Source organism: Delphinus delphis, chromosome 10 (genome assembly GCF_949987515.2).
Source record: "Delphinus delphis chromosome 10, mDelDel1.2, whole genome shotgun sequence".
Classification (NCBI taxonomy): domain Eukaryota; kingdom Metazoa; phylum Chordata; class Mammalia; order Artiodactyla; family Delphinidae; genus Delphinus; species Delphinus delphis.
Window position 1 is genome coordinate 67,482,288 of NC_082692.2, and position 25,958 is coordinate 67,508,245.

The following is a 25,958-nucleotide window of genomic DNA, read 5'->3' on the forward strand; positions in this document are numbered from 1 at the left end:
GACTCTGCCGAGCCCTCTGCACCCCCATCTCGGCCTCGGCCCCGCCGCCAGCGCCCGCGCTGCCCCGCTCCGGCTCGGGTCCCTCGGAGCTCAAGTTTCGACCCTCCGCCGGGTCGGGTTCCCGGCGCTCCTCGCTTCTGCGCCATCCATCCCCGCGCGGGGCTCTCGCCCACCAAGCCCCGCACCCCTCAGCCACCCCCAGCTTCCGCGAGGCCAAGCCCTCGTCCGTCCAGGACAGGTTACCGGACCAGCTGGAGGAGGCGCCTGTGAGCGGTGTGACCCTGTGCACCCGCCCCGTGATTCTCCCAGAGCTACCCCCAGAATTCCTTTTTGGGCTAGGGTCGCGAGGGTCGCGAGGGACGCGGCGCAGTTGAGTACTCGACTAGGGAAGGGGTAAGAGTAGGGGGAGGAGCTGGGCGGTTCCCAAGCTCTCGCTTTCCCGCACCGCACCCCCGACTGCCGCGCCCCCTGGGGCGCAAATCTACCTCCCCCTCTCCTCCGTAATCGGCTCAGCCTGGTCCCACTGACCTCCACCTCCCCCTACAGCTGAGTCTCTTGGCACCTGGGTGTGTGGGGGTGGGGAGGGGAATCCAATCTCCCTTCCCCTCCATCTGGCCCGGTGGACAAAGGGCAGGGGGACCATCTGGTCCCGCCAGGGTGGGGGAGGGGCCTGCAGTGGCGGTCCCAAGGGGCGGGGGAGGGGCGGCGCTCTGGAGACAGCGAGAGCCTGCGGGGTCTAATTGCATCACTTTATTTCACAGACCTCCAATCTCTGTCTCCCCACCCCCCAAAACTCAGAGCAGGAAACTAGCTTGGCTGAGAAGACCCAGGCCTAATAACCTGGGGAGCTGTGGAGCACCCAGAAGAAAGTGGAAAAGCTGGGAGATCTGAGGGTCGAAGTGATGGCCCTTCCCTTTTGTGGGCATTTCTGATCTGGGGGCCAGCTGCAACTTGTGGGTGAGTGAAGTTCAAAGCTGGCCACACCCTAAGCTTGGTAGAGGGTCTCCTGCAAGGGCTGGCCTCATGGTGTCCCCACCTTCCCAGCCATGGGGTGCTGAATGGTTGGGGAGGGCAGCATGTGCCTGTGCAAGTGCTTGTGTGGGGACAGAGTATGTGTGTGTGTGCCTGTGCATGCAATGCAAAGCTGCTGTGAGAGTGTGCGTATCAGCCCAGAGTTGCATGTACCTGTGTGGTTGCCCCCAAGTGAAGGATCATATTTGGGAACATAGATGACTGTAATGTGTATGCATGCATGTGGGCATGTATGTATTTGTGGCCTAAGAGGTGAAGGTAGGGGGTGTTTGTGCCCAGCAGGGCAGCCAAAGGAGGAGCTGGGAGGTGGGGCGAGGCTGGGCAGAGCAGAGGAAGGAATGCAAGCCGAGCAGGAAAGCCTATAGGAGAAGCTCATCTAATGGATTACCCTCCACCAGATTATGTCCCTTGATTCCTGAATTTTTTCCTCTTGATTTCACCTCTTCAGTCTGTCACTGCAAGAGAAAGAAGAGGAAAAGACAGACCCTAAAAGAACTCAGATAGAAAGACACACCTGTTGGATGTGCAGGATGAGCAGGAGCCCACGAAGGGAAGGAGAGAGAATGAGTGAGAGAGAGCCCAAGGCAGGCAAGTGGCCCACCCCCATCAGCAGGGCTGCGCCTCATGCTAGCTCCTGCAGGAAATCCAGCAGCCCTGTATGCCACTCCTCGGGTTTGTCAAGGTAACAGGGGTGCCCCGCCCCCTCCATGACTAACACCCGGTGGTTGGGCAGCTGCTTCAGGTGCTCAAAGCTGGTCTGACCCATGGGGTCCTGGTCTCCATACACGATAAGAACCGAGGTCTAGAGAAAGCAAAGGGAGGCAGAGTCAACAGGGACCTGCCCCACCAGCCCCAGCCTCCTAGAGATCAATTCCAGCCCTCCCCATCACTTTGGTCTCTCCCTGGGGTCACTGCAAATGACAGAGAGAGACAAGTTGGCCCAGTGCAGGGATGGTTTGGAGAGGTATGAATTTGTGTATGCCCCAGCACACAGTTTAGCACAGGGCTTGCCACAGTAATCTTCTGCCTAGTACACCAAAAGGGCGGAGTTTGGTGGTTCAACTCCTCCCGGAAGCTACCCCTTTGGTTACCCAGTACCCAGGGATGGACTGTTCCTTGCTCCTGGCAGGGACATCTCAACCTCCCACATAGGGGTACCTTCACTCTGGCATAGTCGGCAGCATTGATTTTGTCAGTGCAGATGGGGGCCACTGGCACATAGCCCCGGATCTGGGAGCCTGGGGCCACGAGGAAGGGCAGGGAGTACATGCCACTCAACGATGGGCTGATCACGACTGGGGGGCCCATATCCAAGGCATCCACCACAGTTGCCAGAAAGCTGCTGGGGACCAGCTCCCCAACAGGGGCAGGGGCTGTTGCTTCCTTGGATCGCCCCAGACCTGCAGGGATTCAGGTGCGTGAGAGACAAAGGTGGTGAGTAGGAAAACGGGAGAGAGGGTCCCTTCCTCCAGGAAGCCCTCCTAGGTCAACCGCTGTGCCAGGTTCCTGCAACAGGCAGTGTTGCATGCTGTAGTTACTCCTACAGCAACCTAGGTCTGTCATATCTGTAGCAAGCATAAGGCATTTCCTTCCATGTTTGTGCCCATCTCCCCCAGTACAGCGTCCTCAAAGAATCAGGCTCTGAAGCCCAGCTTGGCCAGATCCAAGTCCCAATTGTCCACTATAGATTATGTAAGCTTGGGAAAGTCCCTCAGCCCTCACTCTACTGTTCAGTTTCCCCATCTGTTAAAAGGAGGTAGCAAAAGTGTTTGCCATTTGAGATTGTTGTGAATATTGAGTTAACTGCTTCAAGGCACCTGTCCCAGGGCTGGCAGGGTAGATGCCTCCAGGACAGTGGATGAGAGACTGGCTCTGCACACATCCCTCCCCTCCAATTAGTCAATCCCTACCTTCTGCAGAAGGATTAGTTCAAGGCCTTGGCCTTGAAGCTCAGCCCAATCCACTGTCAGAACCAATCCTGTCCCAGCCTGGAGGCCCGCCCTTGGGCACTGAAACCATACCAGCCATGGCCAGTGAGGGGAGCAGGTTGGCCATGCTGCCACCTTCACACTTGGCACCATGGGCTGGGGCCCGCCAGTTGAGGCTATGACTGGCAGTCTTGTGCTGCTCCTCCCTCCCTCAGGACCTAAATTAGGGCTTTGTATGTGGGATCATGACTGGGGGCTTAGCCACCCCCAAAGGTGCCAGGGGACTCAGTGTCACTCCTCAGGGCTTCTAACAGAGCCTGTGGTTTCGGCTCTTTCAAAATATTTTACTTCCAATCGACTGAGCACCGATTATTATGTGTTAGGTACTGGCCACATACTCACATGGATAATCTCATTCCATTCTCATTAGAGCCAAACCCCAGAAAGAGTGTGGTTATCTCCCATTACAGATGAGGAAACAGAAGCAGAGACATTGCCCCGGGCAACACAGTTAGAAGCAGCTGGGCAGTGTCCAGACCACACCCAGATGGACTAGAGAAGCTCAAAGGCCCTTGTAGTGTGCACTGCGCCCTGTCTAGCTCAGGAGTCAGCCTGGCTAGGTCCTCCCAGTCCCCCAGCCCCCAGCCCTGGGTCCCCAGTGAGGCTCCCACAACCCCTGTCCAGAAGCCTTCCCTGGAGTTACCTGGCAGGTCAATGGCCACAGCCCAGTAGCCAGCCTGGGCCAGCCTGTGCAGCGTGCCCAGGTTCTGCCAGGTCTCGGAGGAGAAGCGTATGCCATGCAACAGCAGCACGGAGAAGCGGGTGGCCTGCCCACTGGCCGGGTGAGCCTCTCGGAAAAAGAGTCTCTGGCCCTGCACCTGGATGGTGCCCTCGTGCTGCTCCACGTCTGCCATACCTCCTGCTGTGCTGGTGAAGCACCTGTGGTTCAAGGCCAGGCTGATGAGAAGCCACAGAACACCTTGCCCAGGTGGAGCAGGGAGGCTGCCACAGACAGGGCAGGGGTCCCTCCTGGAGCATCAAGGAGGCTCCCAAAACTCTAGGAACATGCTTTGGGGGTGAGGAAGACATAGGTGTTATTTCTGCATCTGCCACTACCTAATTGCCTTGGTTTCCTCATCTGAAATATGGGACATTAAAGCCTATCTCAAGAATTTATGAGTTAAAAAAAAAAAGAATTGATAATTGATGGTGCCTGCCTTTGGAAAGAACTTAATACATGGGTCTCCCATTACAATTATTGTTCCCATTGTTATTATCCTTTTCTACGAATGGGGATAATACAAAATAGTACTAGCTCCTAGGTGGTTGATAGGATTCAATGAGGCCAGGCATGTAAAACACTCGCCAGTGCCTAGCACATAGTAAGCATAGTAAATGGATCAACAGCAACCAACAGTAAGTAGCTGACTATTTTGCTTTTCAACATTTTCCTGTTCCAGGCACTGTTATAGGTCGTAGGTTGGCATCGCAGGCCGAAGAGGATAGGGGTTAGAGTAAAAAAATCTGTTTTCCGGAGCCGGAAACCGGAGCGCTGAGCAGGGAAAGGCTTTGAAGTTCCGGCCGGCGAGGGAAGCGAGGTGCTCAGCGCGCTGCTCGCTGGGGCCCAACGCACTGACGCCGCGGCCAGGGGCGCGGTCACCGGCGCCGCCACCGCTCGCTGTGTCCCCTCCGAGGACCTCGGTTGTGGATCGCAGGGTGTGGTAGGGTGCATGCAGAGGGGGTGGGGGCAGACCCGAGGAAGGGGGCCTGGGGAACCGAGATGGGCAGAGGAGAAACTTGGGGTAGGTGGGAGTGGGTTGTAATTGGAGAGAGGAAGAGAGGGTTGGGGGGCGCAGGGCAGGTACCTGGGGAGCTGCGTGGGCTCTCGCAAATAGGAGGCAGGCGAGTGCAGGCGGCGACTGGGGCCCGGGGCGGGGAAGCAGGGATGTGGCCCGCCGGAGGGCGTGGGCCGGGCCGTGCTCCGGGGCGCCCGCTTGTGGCCGCAAGCCGTCCCAGGGCCGACGGGTGCTGCTAGACCCATCCTTCTCACAGCTGTCTCAGTTTCCCCACGCCCCTCGGCCCCACGTGCCCCAAGCACCGGACAGGGTCCGGCCCCGAGACCCTCAGCGAGCTGCTCCACATGCATATGGTGTGGCTTGAGAAGGAGGGTTCCTTTGGGGTCTCATCCTTCCTGTTCCCTCCCCCTTCCTCCCCACCCCCTCATCCCCAGCCTGGGCTGCCCAAACCCAGAGTCGTCTGTCTGGCATGTGGCTGAGGCCCGACAGGTTTGAATGCGAAGCTCTGCCAATGCCCAGCCTTGATCGTTTTCCCAACGCCTCCGAGCCTATTTCCTTGCCTGTAGAATGGCTGTGATGTTGCCTACCTCACAGAGTGCTAATAAGGAGTGAATGCTGGGTGTTCCGTGCAGCCTCCCTTTTCCAGGTCTGCCCACACAGGCCAGGGACAGATCAGATGTTGGTCGCATGTCACCAACCAGGATAGGTGACATATAGAGACATAGGAGCCTAGAGGCCACCCCGGGCCCTGACCGAGTGCTCCAGCGCCTGTGTATTTGCAGGGGTCAGGGAAGTGGATGGCCGGAGACCTGGGGCTGCTGCATAACAATACTAATATCTGGCAGTTACACAGCGAGGCTTCCGCGCCAGACACTGTTCTAAGGCTTGACCTATCCCTCAGTCCTTAAGACAGGCCTCTGTGGTGGTGACAACCCTATGTGGTCCTTAAGACAACCCTTATCCTTAACCCTGCTGTACAGACCGGAGACTGAGCAAGGGTGGAGACGTGCTGGTGGGAAGAAGTCGACTGTCCCTCCCCCGGCTTTCAGGCCAAAAACAATCCGGAAAATCGGAACGGGGGGACGGGGGCGCCAAGCCTCTGTGCTTTGGGGTGCCGCCCCCAGTGCCCCTTCCAGCTCGGCTACTAGGCGTGGACCCGAGACCGCGGACTGCGCAGGCGCGCGGAGGCTCGCAGCCGCCCGCAGAGAGGCGGAGGCTGAGGTAGCGCCAACGTCTAGGGGCTGTTTGGCGCTGGTTGCACCTGAGCGGAGCCCGCCCCACGGTGGCAGACCCGGTCATCCCTGTCAGCCCGGTGAGTGTCCCCGGGGAGCGAGGCCAGCAGGGTGCCGGGGGCGGGCCATCCTTGCCCCGCCCCTTGCCCCCGGAGCCCTGGGACAGAGTCCTGCTGGGAGGGGCCCGCGCTGGGGCAGCGAGTATGTTTGTGTTCGTGTGTCAAGTGTGCGCGCCCGCGCGTTTGTCAGCGTGTGTTCTTGGGGCTCTGGGTGTACGTGTATGTGTGTGTGGTGTATCGGTGTTTCTGTGTGCCTGTGTTGGGGGGGTTATGTCAGCCTGTCTGCCCGCTTGTGTCTGTATGTCTACTGTGTGAATTTCTGTGTGCGTGTGATTTTAAGGGTGTATATCTACCTGTGTGTCTGTGTGTGTATTTCTGAGGGTCTGTGTTTGGGTGTCCGTCTTTCTACCTGTGCCTGTGTATTTCTTGTGTGCGTGTGTAGTTCTGGGGTTGTGTGTATGACTGGGTGCTTGAAATATGAGGGTCTGCATATGTTTTTTTTTTTTTTTTGCGGTACGCGGGCCTCTCACTGTTGTGGCCTCTCCCATTGTGGAGCAATGGCTCCGGACGCGCAGGCTCAGCGGCCATGGCTCACGGGCGCAGCCGCTCCGCGGCATGTGGGATCTTCCCGGACCGGGGCACGAACCCGTATCCCCTGCATCGGCAGGCGGACTCTCAACCACTGCGCCACCACGGAAACCCTGCATATGGTTTTGAAAGCGTGTATGTGTCTACCTGTCCCTCTGCCTTCCTGATAGCTGAATGTGTGCGTGACTTTGAGGGTGTTTCAAGGTATCGATTGTGCAGAGGCCCGTGCGTGTGCAAGGAGGCTGCCTGTACGTGCAGGGAATAACTTGTACAAAGGAAAAGCATTTGGGGACAAGAGTTTGTGTGCACGTCTGTACACCTGTGTGTCATTGTCGACGCGTATGCCAAGGACCTAACGCGGGTACAGCGCCTCCCTCCCCTCCCCCCATATCTGTAGCGTACTGTTGTCTAGTGCTCCAGCTGCCTGGGTTGCCATAGCAACGGCTGAAGTCCCGTCCCTCCCTACCGGGAGAGGTGCCCCAGGGCACCAGGCCCACCAGAGGAGAGGTTCAGCGCGGATGCTCTGCCTGGTGGGAACCTAGGCTGCCGCGCGATGGAGGCTTGCGTCCGAGGCTGGTCGTGGTCAGAAAGAATAGAGGAGCGTGCTTTTCCTCCACTCATCATCTGGTCCTCCCTCAGCCCCAGAGGGGCTGCCACTGCCCAGTCACCACCTGACCCTTGAGCCTGGGGGTGGGGGCTTGGGAAACAAGCCTTCTCGTTCAGGGAGGGGTGGGGGGTGGGGGGATCCAAGGTGATTCCCCAGCCCTGAACTCCAGCCAGCGCCCAGATGACACTCAATAAAGACCTGTTTACTGGAATCTGGGAACAAGGCAGGCCTGCTCACCCTAGACCCAAGAAATGATAAGACAGCCCCTGGTCAGGTCCACTGTATTACCGAAATCTCACAGGAGTCTTGGGAGGCCAGCTGCCAGGTTATCCTCCCCATTTTACTGACAAGGCACACAGCCAGGAATTGGTAGAGCAGAGTCTCAAAGGCAGGGCTAACTGCTCTGTCTGGGTCCTGGATACTGAGGTCTGTTTTCTGGGCTGGCAAAGAACTCAGACTAGAGGAGTCCATGAAGCAGGTCATTTGGCGTGAAGCTGGGGGGTGGGAGGCATTTGTCTCTCCAGCCTCCACGGCTCCCTTTCCACTTCTAGATGTGCCATGCTTCTCCCTAGCCGCATACCCCCTCATGCCTAGGCATTTCCTCCGTCAAGGATATTCTCCATGAGCTCTCTTCCCACTTAATATCAGCTGGGGTAGAGCATTAAATATTCCCATCAGTGGTAAAACACATTCTGATTTTAGCATTATTATATGCAGTGTGATAAAAAGAACCATTTCAAAACATGCCCTCAGTGGGACATCGCTTTACTCTTTGATGTCTTTCACCTTTGATGACTCTCAGCACTCTGTCCACGAGCTCATCCGTCACCTCACAGCCTTGGTTTCCTCCTTGGCAAACTGAGTGTGGCCTGGTGGTTAGGAGCCCAGCCCTGGGCTCAAGTCCCAGTTCCCCTGCTTGCTACTCTGCACTTTGGGTAAGAGAATTTACCTCTCTGAGCTTCAGTTTCCTCATCTATAAGAGACCTATAATACCTGCTCCCTAGTGTTTTTGTGTGGGTTCATGAGTCGTTACATGTGAAGGGCCAAGCACAGGGCCTGGCTATCATAAGCACTTGATGAATGGAAGTGGTTTTAGCTGGCACAAGGATGATGGTGGCCACTGATGCCAGGAGGACATCTCAGATGCTCCTCACGCTTTAGGGTATCTGAGCCCTTGCCCTGGCATGTGGAGTAGTTGGGTGTGAACCCTCAGATCCTTGCCTGGAGCAGAGGAAAGGGCAAGGGCTGAGCTTTTCCTCTGCTGGGCGCTCCTGGGTGGGATTTGAGAATGGGGTCCAGGGGACCTTGCAGGGGCTCAGCCCTACCCTCTTCTCCCTCTCCTCTCCTCCTCCAGACTGTGGTACAGAACTCCATGACCCGGTCCCAGGTCGCCCTGCTGGGCCTGGGCCTGCTGTTCATGCTGCTACTGTATGTGGGGCTGCCAGGACCCCCTGAGCAGACCTCCTGGCTCTGGGGAGACCCCAATGTCACAATCCTGGCTGGTCTCACCCCTGGCAGCTCCCCCATTTTTTACCGCGAGGTGCTCCCACTTCACCGGGCCCGCAGGTGGGTGCTGACCCCAGGGTGTAGTGGAAGCACTAGGCCCGCGGGGAGTCCCTATGTGGGTCCCCCAGCTCAGCTCAAAGTGCTCAGGGCCTGGGAAGGCAGTGGGAGAAGCCTGGGAAGAAAGAACCCCCAGAACACACACTCCCCTGTGTGCCCACAGGGTGGATGTGGTGCTGCTCCATGGAAAGGCCTTTAACTCCCGGACATGGGAGCAGCTGGGCACACTGCAGCTGCTGGCACAGAGGGGCTACCGGGCCGTGGCCCTTGACCTCCCAGGTGAGAGCCCCCACCCCTGGGTCTAAGGAGGTAACGTGCAGCAGGGACATGGGGACAGCATGCCAGAGGGGAGAACTGGAGGGTTAGGAAAGCCCTAAGTTGTGGCTGGGGAGCATCTGGACCCCAGTGTCTGAACAAGCAGGGGCAAGTCACAACACAAAGTGTCAACACGAAAAGCTCTGTGTTTTTAATTTTCTACCTTGAAAACTACAGTGTGGATTGTTGCATGTCACAGAGCAGTTAGCAACGTGACCTGCCTCACAAGCGATTGCATGGGGAGATCTCACTGTCCTTTTTATGACAAACTAGGTAGCTTTTTGTTTTTTCAGCTATACAAATGATTTTTGCTATTATTCTTGTCATTAAAAAATCAACCAAGAGTGATGCCCTCAGAGACCCATGCCATGTTTCTCTCCCTCTCACTTCTCTAAGCAGTTTGAGGGTGCCAGGCCCTCTTTGGGCGTTTCCATGCCTAGAGATACAGGGTTGTTTGGTGGGGGCTGTAAACATGACTGGTGTCCTGCCAGCTTAGTGAATCTATCTGCAGCCTAGTTTTCTTCTCCTCTACCATGTCTCATGGGTCATGCCAGGCACTGTGACCCTCCCTCTCCGTCGTGTGTGCCATCAGAGGGATGAACAGGTTTTATCTGGCCACTCCTCGACTGGTGGCTGTACATGTAGCCTGCTTTAGAGTTTTCAGTGTCAGTTGAAATGCTCAAGTAAGGAAGCTGAAGCATCTTTGGACGTGCTTCTTTGAGCATGTGGGCAATCATTTCTGTAGGGTAGCCATCAAGGCCAGTTGATGGGTCGAAGGACACACACTTGAAGTTTTTTGACAAATATTATCTTACCCTCCAAAAATGCTGTGTGGATTTACCCTCCAGTCATGTACAAAAGTGTCCACATCTTCCTTAACACTGTGTATTATCAGTCTTTTTAGTTTTGCCAACATGATGAATGAAAGATGGTTTTCTAGCAGCCCTATCACAGTACAAAAATAACGTCTAGGAAGTTTGGGGTAGCAGATGCTATATGCCACTGCCCCCCATCTCTTTCCCTCACTCTGGTGGGCAGGAAGTCCTGACCTCCTTCCCAGCCTCCCTCAGCTGGTGCCTTCTGCTGTTCCCAGGTTTTGGGAACTCGGCACCTTCGAAGGAGGCAAGCACAGAGGCAGGGCGGGCACAGCTGTTGGAGCGAGTGCTGCAGGACCTAGAGGTGCAGAATGTCGTGCTGGTGAGCCCTTCACTGAGTGGCTGCTATGCCCTGCCCTTCCTGATGCAAGGCCACCACCAGCTGCATGGATTCGTGCCCATTGCACCTGCGTCCACCCAGAACTACACCCAAGAACAGTTCCAGGCCGTGAAGGTACTGGGAGGAGGGTCTCCAAAAGTCCTGGCTTCCTGTCCCTGGCTCGAGTCATAGGGGGAAAGGCCTCAGGTCTTACTTGGAGGACACATGGCCCCATCCTTGATCTGGATGGGAGAGATGGGGTGTATAGGGAAGATTTCCTAAGGAGGTGGCTTGAGGGCCAGTCCCCATCAGGCCCCAGGATCACAGCCCCTTGCCTTGCCCTGCAGACCCCGACTCTCATCCTGTATGGGGAGCTGGACCGCGTCCTGGCTTGGGAGTCACTGCGGCAGCTCCGCCACCTGCCTAACCACTCTGTGGTGAAGCTGCGCGATGCAGGCCATGCCTGCTACCTCCACAAACCACAAGACTTCCACCTCGTCCTTCTTGCCTTCCTTGACCATCTGCCTTGAGCTCACCCACTGTCCAGGCCCCAGGCCTGGCCTGAGCTTGGAGGATCTGGACCAGTCTCCACCAGGGAGGCAGCCCCTGGGGTTGGAGGGTAGAGGCCAGAGGGCCAGGCCCAGTCAGGACCTCTCATTTCATCTCAGAGGCACAATAAAAGAAAGCATTTTTGTTATGCCTAGGGAGTGACAGGTTCTGTTTCCTGGCGTTGCTGCAGGTGGGGTTGGAGTTGGAGGCAAGTCTGGGACTGCTTTGGGACTGAGAGCTGGAGGGATTGCTCCAGCAGCCTGGGAAGGCTAAGGACATGCGCTACTTACTAGATGGCTGCTGAGTGGCTACTCTGACTCAGTTTCCTCATCTGTAAAATGGGCATGATGGTAACACCTAGCTCAGAAAGTGGTTTTAGGATTGAGTCTGGTTAAGCAGAGCACTTGGCCATACTGGGCTGGCGACGTGGGAGTGTCATGGAGAGGGGATGTTACTACTGCTGAATGACCACTGGGATTGGTGGGAAATCCAGGGTCTAGTGGCTGAGTTGAGTGAGTCAGGAATAGAGGACCTATGGCCGAAGGGAGTAAGATTTGTAAAGGTGGGGTGGAGAATGTGATTTAATAAGTAACACAGTATTGGGAAGAGGGAAATTTCCCCCTCTACCCCTCTTGAGTTCTTGGCTGGACTAACAATAAAATTGACACAAAACAGATTAATAGGAGAAAAAGAAATTTTAATCATGTGCAAGGAGGTCTCGTAGAAATGGGACCTAAGAAGTGGCCAGAGCAGGCAGCTTTTATACTTTTTAGACAAAGAATAAATTTGTGAGGACTTGACAGGACAAAGAAGCATATTTTGGCTGCTGAATTAGTAAAGAATCTAAACAGAGTGGGCTTGAGGGTAGTAAATTAAAGAATTAACAAGGTTTGTTTATACAGGCTTCTCAGCCTGAATTCCCTATCTCCGGAAACCAGAGTGTCCTACCTCCAGATGCAGGGAGTGTACCTTTTGTATAGAGATTTATTGTTTTCAGGGAGACAGAAAGGAGGGTCGAATGTCTCTCTTGCATTGGACATTTCTCAAGTGACTTTAATTCAAAATAACCAACATGCCACTGAGGCACATTTTGGGATGGCCTGCCCTGGGCCCCAACAATAGCATTGTTGGTGAACCACCAAGCCTGCTTGCCCCTGGGAATCTGTGGGTCAGCAGTCTGACTTAAACCTCACGAGGGTCGGATGGACCCTACCCTACCCTGCCAGCCTGCCTCCTCTGTGCCCAGAGGTTGAAGTCTTCAACCCCACCCCTCCCCAAGCTGATTCAGCCCCTGGAACTGAGGGCAGAACTGGCTGAGAGTACAAAGGACAGCCGGACGCACAAATGGGCAGCTACAACTGTGTGCAGCCTGTGGGTGGCCAGTGGGACACCTGTGCCTCTTTATCTTCCTTCTCCAGTGGCTGCAGAAGAGCCAGGGAGCCTGGCACAGGGTCAGCCAAGAAGGTGCCACACGTATGCTTTTGTGCAGTTTCCCACCTCTCATTCTGTCATACAGCGTCACGATTACATCCTCTCATCGTGCCATCCTCTGTCACACCCAACCACCATCTCACATTGTCATACACACAGTCACCCACTGATACACAGATTTGCCTACACAGTGGTGCGATCACACATGCGCCCATCCGTTCGTTTATCCTTTATCCTGGCACGCTGTCCGTCTGTTCTGTCCCCTGCCAGGGACAGAATCCTACGGGTACATGGACCAGCATCTTGGAGCTCACAGATATTAACCAATAACCTCTCCACACAGGGAGCATTGAGGCAGTCAGGGAGGCCGCCCCTGAGGAGCTGAGGCTTGAGGAGGGGAGAAGTCCAAGACTCGCGGGAGGGGGTGGTGGAGCAGGCCGGGGCCAGACCCAGCAGGACTTTTCAAAGCTGTACTCTGAGAGCGAGGGGGCGCTCAAGGGGGCAGCTGCGAAGTTTCCGGTCAGTGCCCGCCTTCCTCCCTTCTGGCCCAATCGGGAGGTTGCGGGAGGTGGGGCCCGCTGCCCAGGACCAAGGGCGGGGCCTGCGGGGGCGGGGCCAGCCTGTAGCTCGCTGTCGGCTGCAGGGCGGGGCCGGCGGCGGAGGCAGCTGCCCCGGGGTGGGCCCCTGAATCCCAGGCTCATGTAAGTGGCGGAGGCTGGAGCCACTGGCTGGCGGAGACGCCCACGCTCACTGGGCCTTAGAGATTGGGACGGCCCTGATTCGCAGTCTTCGGTCCCGCCCTGCGAGGTCCGGCCACGTGGTGGGCGGACCGCGGCAGTTCTGATCCGGAGACCTCGCAGGACCTGGAGTCCCGCCCACAGTCCAGGGCGGACGCCGAGAGGGGAGCGCGGGCCCAAGACCAGCAGAGAGTGAGGTGGGGGGCTGTGGAGAGGGGTAGAGGGATCTGGGGCTCCCTGACATGAAATCCGGGCAACTGGGAGAATTTTTTTGAGGAGGGCGGGGGGGAGTCAATGTCTGGTTTCAAACGTGGCTCAGCTACTTTCTAGGTGTCTCTGAATCTGTCTTAGTTTTTTCCTCTGTAATGTGGGCTTTCAGAGGCACGAACTTCATGGGGTTCCTTGGGGGATTAAATAAGGAAATGTGTTGAAAGTGGCCAGCACAGCGCCTGAAACAGAATGGGGCCTTTGTAACTAGGGGCTCCGAAACAAGGTATTCTCTCCCTGCGGGGCGGCCGGGGAACCGCCCTGGGGAGGGACTGCGTGTAAATGGAGCCCACCAGCCCCAGCGGCGGGGAGGGGTAGGTAGCCACTCGCTTTGCCCCTAGCTCACCACGGCAGGGCAGCGCCATGGCCAGCAAGCGTCGTGAAGGCGAGCACCCATCCGTGACGCTCTTCCGTCAGTACCTGCGCATCCGCACCGTCCAACCCGAGCCCGACTACGGTGAGAACGCGGAGGTTCCAGGAGGACCTGTGGTGGGGCATCAGGGGCGGGGACTGTGCTCTAAACCAGGCGCCAACCCGTCACCCAGCTGAGCCTAATCTGCCTCAAATGGCGCCTCCATTCCTCTAAGCCGTTCCCTAGGTCAGCAGACAGCTCAGCATCCCCTCCAGGCTGTGCTGCTCCAAAAGTTACAACTGGTAGTTAAATAGGGAACAACTTCACCTTACTCTCCAGCACTTGGGGTTGGGGAAGGGAAGAAGAGGCCCCCGGAAGCCTACTGGGGCTGAACAAAGGCCACAGACCTTCGGGGAATCAGGCTTGGTGGCTGGGAACTGTGTACCGGGGTCCAATCCAAATCCCTGCTCTGTGATTTACCAGCTGGGAAACAGTGGGTGAGCCTTATGTCTCCGCGCCAGTTTCCCTATCATTAAGGAAGGTAACAATGACACCTGCTTCTCACTCTGGACTTCCCACCTGGCCTTCTACAAAGGGTCACTGGCCAAAAATGTCTTCTTTCTTGGGGACAGCGATGCAGATGTCTCTGACGGATGTGGAATTGTGTTGAGGCAGGGGTCTGCTCCCTTCTCTGGATGTACCCCCATCTCTGCCTGGGCCCGTGGGAGGTGTGGGGAGGCAGAAGCAGCAGCAAGGCTGTCTGTGTTCCCAGGGGCTGCCGTGGCCTTCCTTGAGGAGAGAGCCTGCCAACTGGGCCTGGGCTGTCAGAAAGTGGAGGTGAGCCTGTGGCCCAGCATGGGTAGGGGAGGTGGGCCTGGGACAGCTCCTCACCGTGCACTGACGACCCCTCCTCCTGGCCCTCTCCAGGTGGCACCTGGCCGTGTGGTGACTGTGCTGACCTGGCCAGGCACCAACCCCAGACTCTCTTCCCTCTTGCTCAACTCCCACACCGATGTGGTGCCTGTCTTCAAGGTGCGGGGGGTGTAGGGAGTGGAACACCCTTGGGGACAAAGATGGTACGGATCCCCCATTCGACTGCAGGGATCCCACGATGCTGGTCCTGGCACTGATTCGACCTCATAGAGCATTACTCCACTCAATCAAGCAACCTCTGCCCAGTAGCCATTCCATGCCAGGGGTGGGGTATGCCAGAGGCAGGGTTGGTGGTGGGAGGCAGAGATGAGGGATGGCTGTCAGCTGCCCTCTTCAGACCTACGTGGGCTCCTAGGGCACCTGCTCCCTGGGCAGGGCCACAGTTGAGCAGAGTGGATTAACGACTACATTTGGTGCTTGGGTCCCTCTTCCTGCCCCTGCCCCCAGGAACATTGGAGTCATGACCCCTTTGAAGCCTTCAAGGATGCTGACGGCTACATCTATGGCAGGGGCGCCCAGGACATGAAGTGTGTCAGCATCCAGTGAGTGTCCTTCATTCCCAGTTTCCCCACTGGCCCGTTGGATTGACCCAGGACCCAGGTGTGATTGGAGAACATCAAGGCCAAGGAACATCTTGACCCCTTACCTTGGGCGGGAATTCCCGCTATGACCATTGCATGGATGGGGAGACAGGGACAGAGACTTTCTGGAGTCACCTGCTAGGCCGTGGCAGAGCACGGCCCAAGGCTGCAGCCTGCCTGCTCTGATGGCTCCCCCCCAGCACCTGGCTTACACCCTCTTACTGCCCCTCAGGTACCTGGAGGCTGTGAGGAGGCTGAAGGTTGAGGGCCACCATTTCCCCAGAACCATCCACATGACCTTTGTGCCAGGTAGGAGTGACTCGAGGAGGGGCACCTTCAGGGGTGGGGAGAGTGTTGGGGCACCCCCTATCTCACATTCCTGCTTCTTTTACAGATGAGGAGATTGGGGGTCACCAAGGCATGGAGCTGTTTGTGAAGCGGCCTGAGTTCCAGGCCCTGAGGGCTGGCTTCGCCCTGGATGAGGGTGAGCAGGGTGGCAGGACACTGACTGGCCAGCAGGGGATAGGGAGGCTGCTAGTGGGGGCTGGGCCGCTCCACCCTCTCAGGCCTGGCCAACCTTTTCCTCCTCAGGCCTGGCCAACCCCACTGACGCCTTCACTGTGTTTTACAGTGAGCGGAGCCCCTGGTGTGAGTATGCACTTGGACGTTGGGGGTCACTGTGCAGATGGGAGACTGGGCCAGAAGGGGCAGGGGCCCGCCAAGGGTTCCACAGCAAGTTGGGGCCTGAGTAGGCCTTGAACCCAGGGCCTTTGCCTCCCAGCCCCTTCCTACCTGGGCATCTCTTTCCTGAGCTTCTGAAAGGAGGCCCTAACCATGGGCAGAAACCAGCTCTACACTGTGCATTCTGAGGCGGGCAGAGACCTGGCAGAGGAGCCTGGAATGAGGGGAAGACCCCGGGCCCATCCCAGGGCTGGTTGCTTTTCCAGCCTCTCCCATACTGAAGACACCCCCTTCCCCCTGCGTCTCTCAGGGGTGCAGGTCACAAGCACTGGGAAGCCAGGCCACGGCTCACGATTCATTGAGGACACGGCAGCAGAGAAGCTGGTGTGTGGCATACGGGGAGGGAGTTTGGGAGTTCCCGAGGCTGTCCTGGGGCCACTCTCACATCTAACCTCACTCTCCTAGCACAAGGTTGTGAGCTCTATCCTGGCTTTTCGGGAGAAGGAGAGGCAGAGGTGAGGCAGCCTGGGAAAGGGCACGGGGCTCTGGGAGGCTACGCAGGAGAGGAGGGGGGCTGAGCCCCCTTTTTATCTGTTCTTCCCCCTTGCTGCTGCTGCCCCTGCCCCCGCCCACAGGCTGCAGTCAGACCCTCAGCTGAAGCAGGGGGCCGTAACCTCCGTGAACCTGACTAAGCTAGAGGGTGGTGTAGCCTATAATGTGGTACCTGCCACTATGAGCGCCAGCTTTGACTTCCGCGTGGCACCAGATGTGGACCTGAAGGTGCCATCTCCACCTGGGTTTGGAGGAGGGAGCCTGGGTCCTCAGCCCTGTCCTAGAGGCTCAGGGAGAGCCTGAGGGGTCAGCTCATCTCCCTTCTCACAGGCTTTCGAGGAGCAGCTGCAGGGCTGGTGCCAGGCAGCTGGCGAAGGGGTCACCTTCGAGTTTGCTCAGGTGTGGACTGGGGAACCTACAACAGGGGAGTTGTAGGAGCTGGGGAGGCTGGGCTTGCTGCATGTATCACTGCAGGAGTGTACGTTTGGTGTGCCTGCATACATCCTGGCTTTAGCTGTGAGAGACATGTTTTGTTCACCAACAAGTGTTAGTTGTGTAGGCCACTGTTGGGTGCTGGGGAATACTAGGGAGTGAAATTAGACAAGTTTTTGCCCTCATAGTCTTTACACAATGAAGGGAGAAATAGACATGAATCAAAAAATTGTGTATTACTTTTATGTAAGTGTGAACACATGTGGTCCAGGAAAGGGTGGGACCTCATAACTGTGAATCTGTAACTGGAGTATTTGACCAGTCTGAGGGGTCTGGGAGTGCCATCTTGAGGAAGGGGCACTTAGGAATGATCTGAGGATGGACAGGAAGTGGAGGGCACAGAAGGTCCCAGACCTGTGACCTTTGAGAGACTGAAAGAGGGCCTGTTGCTGGACTGGCCAGCTGGATGTCTGGGTAGGTGGGTGTGTGCCCCGTGCCAGGCACAGCCTACCCTATGAAGAATAGGGCAAGATGCCAGGCCTTGTCCTGATCCTGCCATCCTTCTCCCCACAGAAATGGACAGAGCCCCGAGTGACATCTACTGATGATTCAGACCCCTGGTGGGCAGCTTTTAGTGGGGTCTGCAAGGACATGTGAGCACACCGGCCAGCCCCCCTCTCCCCTTCCCTCCCTCCCACCTTCCTTTGCTCCTTCAACCCTTCCCTTGCCCTCTCCCCTCTCTGCTTCCACATTCATTCACCAGGTTCTTCCCTCTACAGGAACCTCACCCTGGAGCCGGAGATCTTCCCCGCTGCCACAGACAGCCGCTATCTTCGCGCGGTGAGCTGCTTGCAGTAGGGTGGGCAGTGGAATGGTCCTGGGTGCTGGCCTTCCCCCTAACGGCTCCTGTTGCCCCCTGCAGGTGGGGGTCCCAGCTCTGGGCTTCTCACCCATGAACCACACACCCGTGCTGCTCCACGACCACGATGAACGGCTGCACGAGGCCATGTTCCTCCGCGGGATCGACATATACACTCGGCTGCTGCCTGCCCTGGCCAGCGTGCCCGCCCTGCCCAGCGAAAGCTGAGCCCCGCGCTCTCCAACCTCCACCCCGATCAGTGCCAAGGACCTTCCTTCCCCCCTGCCCAACAATAAAGTCTGTGTGGACAGGGGCCACTTCTGAAGTACTAACAGCAAGGATGTTCACGGAGCAGGCTTTCAAAGATAATAGTAACACCTACTTCAGAGATGAGGGATCATACACCATGGGTCCCACCTGTTGCCCCAGCATAACGACAACTCTTTGAGCATCCCCAGTGCCCAAAGTTGGACTACAGATGAAGATCTAGTGTGACCAGGAACAGTGCTTCATTGGCTGTTCTGAGGGCTAAGACTGCTGGTGAAGCACCTGATCCAGGGGGCAAAGAATACAGCACAGTCATGCAAGTAAGGCAGTGCCACCATTGCTTGGCCTCCCAGGAGCCCTAGAACTTGGGGGACTGTACAACTCAGAGCAGTGAATGCTGGCCAGGCACGCTAGGAACCTAAAACTCCCCAGGCCAGAGTGCAGAATTCTTCTGGGTGCTCCCTTTTCTTCTGGGTAAGCTTTAAGACCTGACAGGGATGTTTGGGGTTTTTCTCTGTCCTCACCAGCCTGCCCAGTCCAGCAAGCTATGTGCCCCAGTGTCCCTAAGGCACCGAACCACTCCTCATTTACTAAGTCCCCTTCTGGCACTCCAAGGCCCTATTTCCCCTGACTCCCACCCACACCCTGCCATCCAAGGAAGGCTAAACTCTTTTCCCACACAAAATGTAGGTACCGACCCCACGTGACTGAAAGATCCTGCCTCAGGTTTATTTGTACAAATAGCACAGGAGGACACCAGCCCCATGCAGACAGCAGCCCAGGGGTCACACCAGTCCTTCTGTCCTCACGTTGGCAGACAAAGGCTCTACTCTGGAGCCTTTGTGGGGGCCTGGGCACCTTTGGGAGCGGGAGCGGGAGCTGGAGCGGGAGCAGGAGCTGGAGCCACAGCCGGAGCCGCAGCTGCACCTGCAGCCTTTGCCTTGGTTTGAGCCTTGGCCTGGGACTTTGGCCGGCAGAGCCTGAGACCCTTGGCGATGCGGGCACGAGCACGTTTCCCGAGCCTGGGGTGAGCAATGTAGGCAAGTCGACTGAGCTTGCGGCTGCCGCCCGTTGGGATCCTGGGCTTGACCTCCTTGGGCTTTACAAGAGTCTTGATAGCCTCAGCACGTGCAGTTACGGCCTTGGCGTTGTTGGCCTGCATCTTCTTCAGGCCCCTCTTGTTGTGCTTCTTGGCAAAACGCATGTTCCTCAGGAACTTGGGGTCCACCTGGAAGACAAAAAATGTACAGGTGGCTGTTAAGTGCAGCATGTAGGGGCCCCCAAGTCACCCATGGTGCCCCTCTCCACAGCAGCACCCACGAGACTATCAGTCGCCAGCCGAGGCCTGCTGGGAGCTGAGACAGCATCAAGTCAACCTTAAATGCAGAAATATCTGGCCCTTGGAGCCCAATAGAGCTCAGAAAGGAAGAACAAATTCCTACAGCAGGATTTTGGTTGAGTTTTTCCTGAAACCCCCTCACGGACACCCCACCCCCTCACCCTTAAAAGGTGCCAAATACTAAGGTTAGTACAACAGATTCACAGCAAACAAGGCAGAATAGGGACCAACGGAGGGAAGGGAAGGGGGCGGGGAGAGACCAACAGTACAGTGGAGTAGCAAAGTGGAGACAAGACTCAGTTGTGCTCAGACCCTACAGCCTCAGCCTTCTTGGCTAATCCTTAGAACTCCCTAGCACAGGAAGGGAAGCTGCCCCCTCCATGCCTAGTACTGCATCAGATCAAGGTCATATGGGTGGTCAAAGTGGAATGGAAGGCTCACAAGGTACTGGGTACACAGGCAAGACCACCCCTTCCCTTGAAAAGCTCTGAGTGAGCAAGGGAGATGATCAGACAAACTGCTCTCAGGAGGCAGGTTACAACTCGGGCCAGTAAAAGCCAAGTAAAGCTTTATTACAGGTCTGGCACAGCATGAAGTCCAGGCAAAACGAAGGACAGTTAAGCTACATGAAAGACCCTGACCACGCAACTGGAGCCAAACACACACTTCTTTCTGATTCGGCGCACACACTCACCCCCTTAAGAGATTCATATCGTTGTGATCGGGGTTTCTTGATGCCATTTCTGTGCCATTTTCGGGCTGTGGGGAAAAAAGGAATTAGACCAAAAAAGAGATTTCCTCTAATAAGACCACCATCACAGCTGCAAGCCCGGGAGAACCATAATTTCTCCTTACTTGGGATCCGTCTAAGAAACCCCTTACCACTGAATGCAAAGCACTGTGGGTTATCCCAAGCGGATCCCTGGCTTCTAAATCTACAGCCCCATAGGTAATGCTGGCTGAAAGTAAAATCAGCCCCAGGCCCACTGTAGGAATGTGCCTCCTTTCCCTGACCAGTATCCCTAATCTTTGCCAGGGTCTGGAGCATTAGATGAAGGCTGGGCCAGGGGAACTTACACTGGTTGTGCGTGGTGTGGTTCTTGGACTTGGCCATGTCTGCAACTGGAGGACGAGAGTGGAGATCAGAGCTCGCGGGGCCGGGCCTACCTCTTCGCCTTGATCTAGAAGAACGTTAGGCCAGAAGCCTGAATGAGGCTTCAGCACAGATGCCTTGCATTTGCGCCCTCCACCAGCCCGGATTCATTCTGCACGACCCAACGCCAGTCTCCCCTTCCCAAACTCAGGTAATGGTGCCTCGAAACTACCCCCCCAGCCGCAAGGCTGCGCTCTCCCCCCAAATCCGAATTCTCCCCCTCCCATCCATCCATTGAGAACCCACGAGCAACGTCCCCGCCCCGCGGCTTCCGCTCCCCACAGCCAGGCAGCCGGTCTCCCCGTCCTCCCGAAGGCCACGCGCCCCGCCGCCGTCCGGGAGTCACGGATGGCTCCGGATACCGCGCGGCTAGCACTCACCGGGGCCCGCAGATCCCGAAACGCCTGGGACCGGAAGAGGAGGAGGAACGCCGTGGTGCAGCACGGGAAATAGGCTTGTCGCGGCAGGAAGGGACTACTGGAAAAGCTTCCCCCAGCGCCGTGAAGATAGGTTCCTAAGCCCGGAGGACACAAGCCAGATGGGAAGGTGGTGCTACGGGCCTGGCCTCGCTCCTTCAGGTTTACCGACCCCTCTCGTTTTTCCTCATATTCCTCCTGACTTGGGTCCCAGGTCTCATTAAAGGTCTTGAAGGCGAAGGGAGTCATTGAGGAATACATGTTACGCAGGGGGTAACAGGAGATTCGTGTTCCTAAAAAAGTATTTCTGGCTACTGCGCGGAAAATGGACTGTAGCGGGCAGAGGAGGGAGAGCCGTCAGGAGTCTGGTGCAGGATGGGACAGGATGGTGCCTGGAGCTGAGTCGGGGCACGGGGGATGGTTAGGAGTGGGTAAGGAAAGAGGGTAGACTGGGCTTGGGACGCAGAAGATTGGGGAGAGCAAGAAGGCCTGTGTAGCCCCTAAGTTTTTGACTTGAACAAGTGCGTGAAGATGGCGCATTTTACAGAAATGGGGAAGATTGGGGGAGGGACAGGGGTCTTGTTGCTTTATTTTGAGGGGGCCAGTGATCCAGATGTTTCTTTTTATTTTTTTAAGATTTTTTTTTTGATGTGGACCATTTTTAAGGTCTTTATTGAATTTGTTACAATATCTTTTATGTTTTGGTTATTTGGTCACAAGGCATGGTGGGATCTTAGCTCCCCCACCAGGGATGGAACCTGCACCCGCCTCCAGCCCCCCAGCCCCCCCACATGGGAAGGCGAAGTCTTAACATCAGGGAAGTCTCCAGATGTTTCTTTTTAGATGCATTAAATGTGATATGCCTGTTGTCATCCAAAATAAGTAAATGTTGCCTCCTAATAACTCTATTGCCTTCCCCACCTCTTACCCCTATAGTTCATTTCCACACAACAGTGGGGCCTGAGGGCACTTTTTAAGAACAAATCAGATCTTGTCACTTAAAGTCTGCAAGGACTTCACCTTGCATTAGAGATAAACTCTTTACCTCCCCTAATCTTGGCAATGCTTTCCTCATCATTCACTTTTCTCCACACCCATGGACTTCTTTCTTTCCTGCCAAGCAGGAATACCTGTTCCTGCTTCAGGGCCTTTACACTTGCTATCCCCTCCACCTGTACCACGTTTTCCCTGCTCTTTGGATAGCGTGCTTGCTTGGAGAAGCCTCCCTGGCCTACCCTATCTAAAACAGAGACCCTCTGCCCCATCTCCCCAGTTACTCTGCATCTTCTCATCCTGTTTGCTTCCTTCACAGAACTTTTCCACACTCTACGTTTTCTATTTACTTGTATATGTGTTCATTGGTTCAAGCACCAAGAGTTCAGAACTGGTTTGGTCACCTTCATTTTCCCATTGCCTGACACAGCACTTGATGTAGAACAGGAACTTGAGAAACACCTACTGAATGGACGTTCCTTGGCAGGCAGGTTCATGGACTGACCGAAGCATTTTGCAGAGAGTTGGGGAGTGAAAGGGAAAGGAGGATGTGGAGGCAGGACACACAGGTGACTCCTTACTGAAGCATTCCTGAGGAGAGGGAGAGAAATCTGGCAGGTGTGAGTTAGGAGAATCAAGAGCAGGCTCAGATGCTCAAGGGGTAACCTAGTGCCAACAAAGAAACAATTGAACACGGGTTCGTGCCCCGGTCCGGGAGGTTCCCACATGCCGCGGAGCGGCTGGGCCCGTGAGCCATGGCCACTGGGCCTGCGCGTCCGGAGCCTGTGCTCCGCAACGGGAGAGGCCACAGCAGTGAGAGGCCCGCGTACCGCAGAAAAAAAAAAAAAAAGAAACAATTGAGGCCAGAAAGGTGCCTCTGCAGGAGCAGAGTCCTTGAGGGGTGCTGAGAACAGGTGGAGGAGCTAGTAGGCAGAGGTGGGGACTGTAGGAGGTGGGCGTGGCACGAGGCCCCAGGGTATATGGGAGAGGTGGCGCTGGAAGTTTGGACAAAGAGGAGGCGGCTTTTTGTTCTGGGGTTTTTTTTTTTGGCCATGCCACATGGCTTGTGGGATCTTAGTTCCGTGATCAGGGATTGAACCCACACCCTCGGCAGTGAAAGCGCAGAGTCCTAACCACTAGACCACCAGAGAATTCCCAGGGGAGAAGGTTTGACTGCCACACCTTGAGAAAGGGAAGCAAATGTTAGGGGTCGGCAAAAAAGGCTGTGACAGCTTTAAAGGAACCAGGCTGCCCCATTGTGTGGCCTTCCAACTAAGCAGTAGCTCTCACAGATCCTAAAAAGTGAGCAATGACATGTGCTGAGGACTTGGTGTTACTAGGTTGTTTCGACGGTGGCAGAGTAAGCAACGAGCAGAGAGCCATAGTCCGACAGGGAGGCAGATTCAGAGATGATGGCCATGCAGCACTGTTGGAGCTGCTATAGGGATAGGCCCAGGGTGAAATCCCAGCTGTCAGGCAAGGGAGGAGGCAGTGACAAGAATGAGGAGCTTTGGCTGTGACCTGAGGGGACCATTTGGGGGGCTAAAGGGAACCATGATCTGGAGCCATTGGCCTGCCATGCTTTTCATTTTTTTCTTCTTTTAATTAATTAATTTGTTTATTTATTTATTTTTGGCTGCGTTGGGTCTTCGTTGCTGCGCACGGGCTTTCCCTAGTTGTGGCGAGCAGGGGCTACTCTTCGTTTCAGTGTGCGGGCTTCTCAGGACTTCTCATTGCGGTGGCTTCTCTTGTTGCGGAGCACGGGTTCTAGGCGTGCGGGTTTCAGTAGTTGTGGCTCGTGGGCTCTAGAGCGCAGGCTCAGCAGTTGTGGTGCACGGGCTTAGTTGCCCCGTGGCATGTGGGATCTTCCTGGACCAGGGCTCGAACCCATGTCCCCTGCATTGGCAGGCGGATTCTTAACCACTGAGGCACCAGGGAAAGATGGTAGGGCCAGCCATATGTATAAAGAGATAGTTTTCCTACTTTCCTTCCTTTCTTTCTCTCTCCTTCTGTCCTTTCTCCCTTCCTTTCTTCCTTCCTCCTTCTTTCTTCCTCCCTTCCTTCCTTTCTTCCTCTATTTCTCTCTTTCTTTCTTCCCTCCCTCTCCTCTCTCCTCCTCCTTTTCACTCTCTCTTGCTCCTCTTCCAGTCTCTCTCTCTTTTTCTCTTCATAAATGTGTAAAGAGCTTATACAAGCTCTTCTGTAACTTGATTTTATTCATTCAGTAGTAACTCATGGACATCTTTCCCTTTTCATAAAAATCTTTTGTAATCCTATTTTATTTTACACATTTAAAAATCTTATTCTGAGGAGATGTCAGTAAACATCACCAGATGTCAAAGGAGTTTCTAACACAAAAAAGGTAAAGAACTTAGCCCTTCCTCCAGGGCTTCCTCCAGCCCTTCCTCCTCACTCTCTGTGTGTCAGCAGTTCTTGCCCCATCTCTGTCTCTGCAGAGGCCTGGGTCCACTTGCTGACCTCTGTGGCATAGCCTTGGGCAGAACTACTACCTGGACTCAGCAGAACGTCTATCACCCAGGCCCCTTGTAAACGCCTTGGGCATAAGACACAGAGAGATGTGAGGCCTCGGTGACCAGACGGACCTTGGACTTGGCAGGGCTGGATGTGATCCGCCTGAGCCATGTGGCCTGCAGTGGTATTGTCTTGTCCAGGCCTTGTCTAGAGCTACAGCCCAACTCACAGCTCGAGTAGGATCCACTGGGGCTTACTCATTGAAATTATAGGGTCAGAGATATCTGGGGTGATTTTTTTCTGTGCCTGGCACAGTGCCAAGTACATGTGGGGACCTGATAAATGTTTGAGGAATTAAATGTACGTACTTCACCAATCCAGGCAGATGGCAGAATCAGGAGGCAAGAGGTCAGTTGGCCTGGAGGGATTTCACAGAGACAAAAGTCAGCTTTTCTACTTGGTCCAGATCTCTGTTCTCTAAGCCTCAGTTCTGAGTGTAACCTGCAGATGAAAATAGTAATTGTCTTGTGGGGTTAAACCGGATAATTTTTTTAAAATTGAAGTATAATTGATTTACAATCTTGCATTAATTTCTCATGTACAGCAAAGTGATTCATGTATATATATTCTTTTTCATATTCTTCATATGGTTAATTACAGGAAATTGAATATAGTTCCCTGTGCTATATAGTAGAACCCTGTTGTTTATCTATTTTATATATAGTAGTTTGTATCTGCTAATCCCAAACTCCTAATTTATCCCTCCCCCACCCTTTCCCTTTGGTAACCATAAGTTTGCTTTCTGTGTCTGTGAGTCTGTTTCTGTTTCATAAATAAGCTCATTTGTGTCATATTTTAGATTTCACATATAAGTGATATCATAGGGGATTTCTCTTTATGACTTGCTTCACTTAGGATGATAATCTCTAGGTCCATCTATATTGCTGCAAATTGCATTATTTCATTCGTTTTATGGCTGAGTAGTATTCCACTGTGTGTATGCCATATATATGCGCACACACACACACACACGCACGCGCACGCACACACGCACACGCACACACACACACCACATCTTCTTCATCCATTCATCTGTCAATGGACATTTAGGTTGCTTCCATGTCTTAGCTATTGTAAATAGTGCTGCTATGAACACTGGGGTGCATGTATCTTTTTGAATTAGAGTGTTCTCCAGATATATGCCCAGGAGTAGGATTGCTGGGTCATATGGTAACTATATTTTTCGTTTTTTAAGGAACCTCCCTACTGTTTTCCATAGTGGCTGCACCAATTTACATTCCCGCCAACAGTGCAGAAGTGTTCATTTTTCTCCACATCCTTTCCCGCATTTATTATTTGTAGACTTTTTTTTTTTTTGTAGACTTTTTGGTGATGGCCATTCTGACCAGTGTGAGGTGATACCTCATGGTTTTGATTTGCATTTCTCTAATAATTGGCAATGTTGAGCATCTTTTCATGTGCCTGTTGGCATCTGTATGTCTCTTTTGGAGAAATGTCTATTTAGGTCTTCTGCCCCCCCCTTTTTTTTTTTCCGGTACGTGGGCCTCTCACTGTTGGGGCGTCTCCCGTTGCGGAGCACGGACTCCGGACGCGCAGGCTCAGCGGCCAT

The 25,958-nt window shown here is 55.0% G+C and overlaps 4 protein-coding genes and 1 long non-coding RNA gene across 11 annotated transcripts in view; 3 read left to right on the plus strand and 2 right to left on the minus strand.

Moving 5' to 3' along the window:
- Positions 1-735: 735 nt before the first annotated feature.
- Positions 736-5,319, minus strand: ABHD14B (abhydrolase domain containing 14B). The gene is made up of 4 exons (XM_060022618.1): positions 4,826-5,319; positions 3,664-3,899; positions 2,191-2,432; positions 736-1,834 (listed from the first exon to the last, which is right to left on the minus strand). The coding sequence occupies exons 1-4, from the start codon at positions 5,104-5,106 to the stop codon at positions 1,655-1,657; spliced, it is 939 nt and encodes a 312-aa protein (XP_059878601.1). The 5' UTR covers positions 5,107-5,319; the 3' UTR covers positions 736-1,654.
- On the plus strand, positions 1,490-18,039 carry ACY1 (aminoacylase 1). Of its 5 annotated transcripts, XM_060022607.2 has the most exons (17): positions 1,490-1,620; positions 4,421-4,676; positions 5,737-6,068; positions 13,640-13,755; positions 14,423-14,487; positions 14,578-14,682; positions 15,031-15,125; positions 15,397-15,473; positions 15,559-15,648; positions 15,756-15,812; positions 16,156-16,229; positions 16,311-16,360; positions 16,481-16,625; positions 16,728-16,796; positions 17,403-17,482; positions 17,609-17,669; positions 17,752-18,037. In XM_060022607.2, exons 4-17 carry the CDS (start codon positions 13,662-13,664, stop codon positions 17,914-17,916), a joined length of 1,227 nt encoding a protein of 408 aa, XP_059878590.1. In that variant the 5' UTR covers positions 1,490-1,620; positions 4,421-4,676; positions 5,737-6,068; positions 13,640-13,661; the 3' UTR covers positions 17,917-18,037. The 5 variants fall into 5 exon arrangements, with proteins under 5 accessions (XP_059878590.1, XP_069397262.1, XP_059878591.1 ...); XM_069541161.1 differs by lacking the exons at positions 16,311-16,360; positions 16,481-16,625 and having other exon boundaries at positions 17,752-18,039; XM_060022608.1 differs by lacking the exons at positions 1,490-1,620; positions 4,421-4,676; positions 5,737-6,068 and adding an exon at positions 10,325-10,449.
- On the plus strand, positions 8,516-11,715 carry ABHD14A (abhydrolase domain containing 14A). Its single transcript, XM_060022619.1, has 4 exons — positions 8,516-8,808; positions 8,969-9,084; positions 10,214-10,449; positions 10,662-11,715. Exons 1-4 carry the CDS (start codon positions 8,531-8,533, stop codon positions 10,842-10,844), a joined length of 813 nt encoding a protein of 270 aa, XP_059878602.1. The 5' UTR covers positions 8,516-8,530; the 3' UTR covers positions 10,845-11,715.
- A 620-nt stretch (positions 18,040-18,659) lies between the features above and the next one.
- RPL29 (ribosomal protein L29) lies at positions 18,660-20,876 on the minus strand. Of its 3 annotated transcripts, none has more exons than XM_060022622.1 (4): positions 20,828-20,876; positions 20,372-20,475; positions 19,989-20,053; positions 18,660-19,183 (listed from the first exon to the last, which is right to left on the minus strand). In XM_060022622.1, exons 2-4 carry the CDS (start codon positions 20,406-20,408, stop codon positions 18,782-18,784), a joined length of 504 nt encoding a protein of 167 aa, XP_059878605.1. In that variant the 5' UTR covers positions 20,409-20,475; positions 20,828-20,876; the 3' UTR covers positions 18,660-18,781. The 3 variants fall into 3 exon arrangements, with proteins under 3 accessions (XP_059878605.1, XP_059878607.1, XP_059878606.1); XM_060022624.1 differs by having other exon boundaries at positions 20,372-20,416; positions 20,828-20,850; XM_060022623.1 differs by lacking the exon at positions 20,828-20,876 and adding an exon at positions 20,694-20,799.
- Positions 20,877-20,968: 92 nt separating this feature from the next.
- The window catches only part of LOC132432352 (uncharacterized), a 70,838-nt gene continuing 65,848 nt past the window's right edge, over positions 20,969-25,958 (plus strand). Inside the window, exon 1 of the long non-coding RNA XR_009520877.1 lies at positions 20,969-21,025. This is a non-coding gene — a long non-coding RNA (uncharacterized lncRNA). The remainder of the gene's footprint in view (positions 21,026-25,958) is intronic.

What these genes read in the sequence shown, in the direction of transcription:
- ABHD14B (XM_060022618.1), bottom strand. Translation starts at nt 5,106, where the DNA reads ATGCATGTGGAGCAGCTCGCTGAGGGTCTCGGGGCCGGACCCTGTCCG. An exon ending in GAGCCCACGCAGCTCCCCAG is followed by an intron (nt 3,900 to 4,825) that starts GTACCTGCCCTG and finishes CTTGAACCACAG; the next exon opens with GTGCTTCACCAGCACAGCAG. An exon ending in CCGACTATGCCAGAGTGAAG is followed by an intron (nt 1,835 to 2,190) that starts GTACCCCTATGT and finishes TGCTTTCTCTAG; the next exon opens with ACCTCGGTTCTTATCGTGTA.
- ABHD14A (XM_060022619.1), top strand. Translation starts at nt 8,531, where the DNA reads ATGGGGTCCAGGGGACCTTGCAGGGGCTCAGCCCTACCCTCTTCTCCC. An exon ending in CGTGGCCCTTGACCTCCCAG is followed by an intron (nt 9,085 to 10,213) that starts GTGAGAGCCCCC and finishes TGCTGTTCCCAG; the next exon opens with GTTTTGGGAACTCGGCACCT. An exon ending in AACAGTTCCAGGCCGTGAAG is followed by an intron (nt 10,450 to 10,661) that starts GTACTGGGAGGA and finishes CTTGCCCTGCAG; the next exon opens with ACCCCGACTCTCATCCTGTA.
- ACY1 (XM_060022607.2), top strand. Translation starts at nt 13,662, where the DNA reads ATGGCCAGCAAGCGTCGTGAAGGCGAGCACCCATCCGTGACGCTCTTC. An exon ending in CAGTGAGCGGAGCCCCTGGT is followed by an intron (nt 15,813 to 16,155) that starts GTGAGTATGCAC and finishes TGCGTCTCTCAG; the next exon opens with GGGTGCAGGTCACAAGCACT. An exon ending in CACCAGATGTGGACCTGAAG is followed by an intron (nt 16,626 to 16,727) that starts GTGCCATCTCCA and finishes CCCTTCTCACAG; the next exon opens with GCTTTCGAGGAGCAGCTGCA.
- RPL29 (XM_060022622.1), bottom strand. Translation starts at nt 20,408, where the DNA reads ATGGCCAAGTCCAAGAACCACACCACGCACAACCAGT. An exon ending in CCACACCACGCACAACCAGT is followed by an intron (nt 20,054 to 20,371) that starts GTAAGTTCCCCT and finishes TTTTCCCCACAG; the next exon opens with CCCGAAAATGGCACAGAAAT. An exon ending in GATATGAATCTCTTAAGGGG is followed by an intron (nt 19,184 to 19,988) that starts GTGAGTGTGTGC and finishes TTTGTCTTCCAG; the next exon opens with GTGGACCCCAAGTTCCTGAG.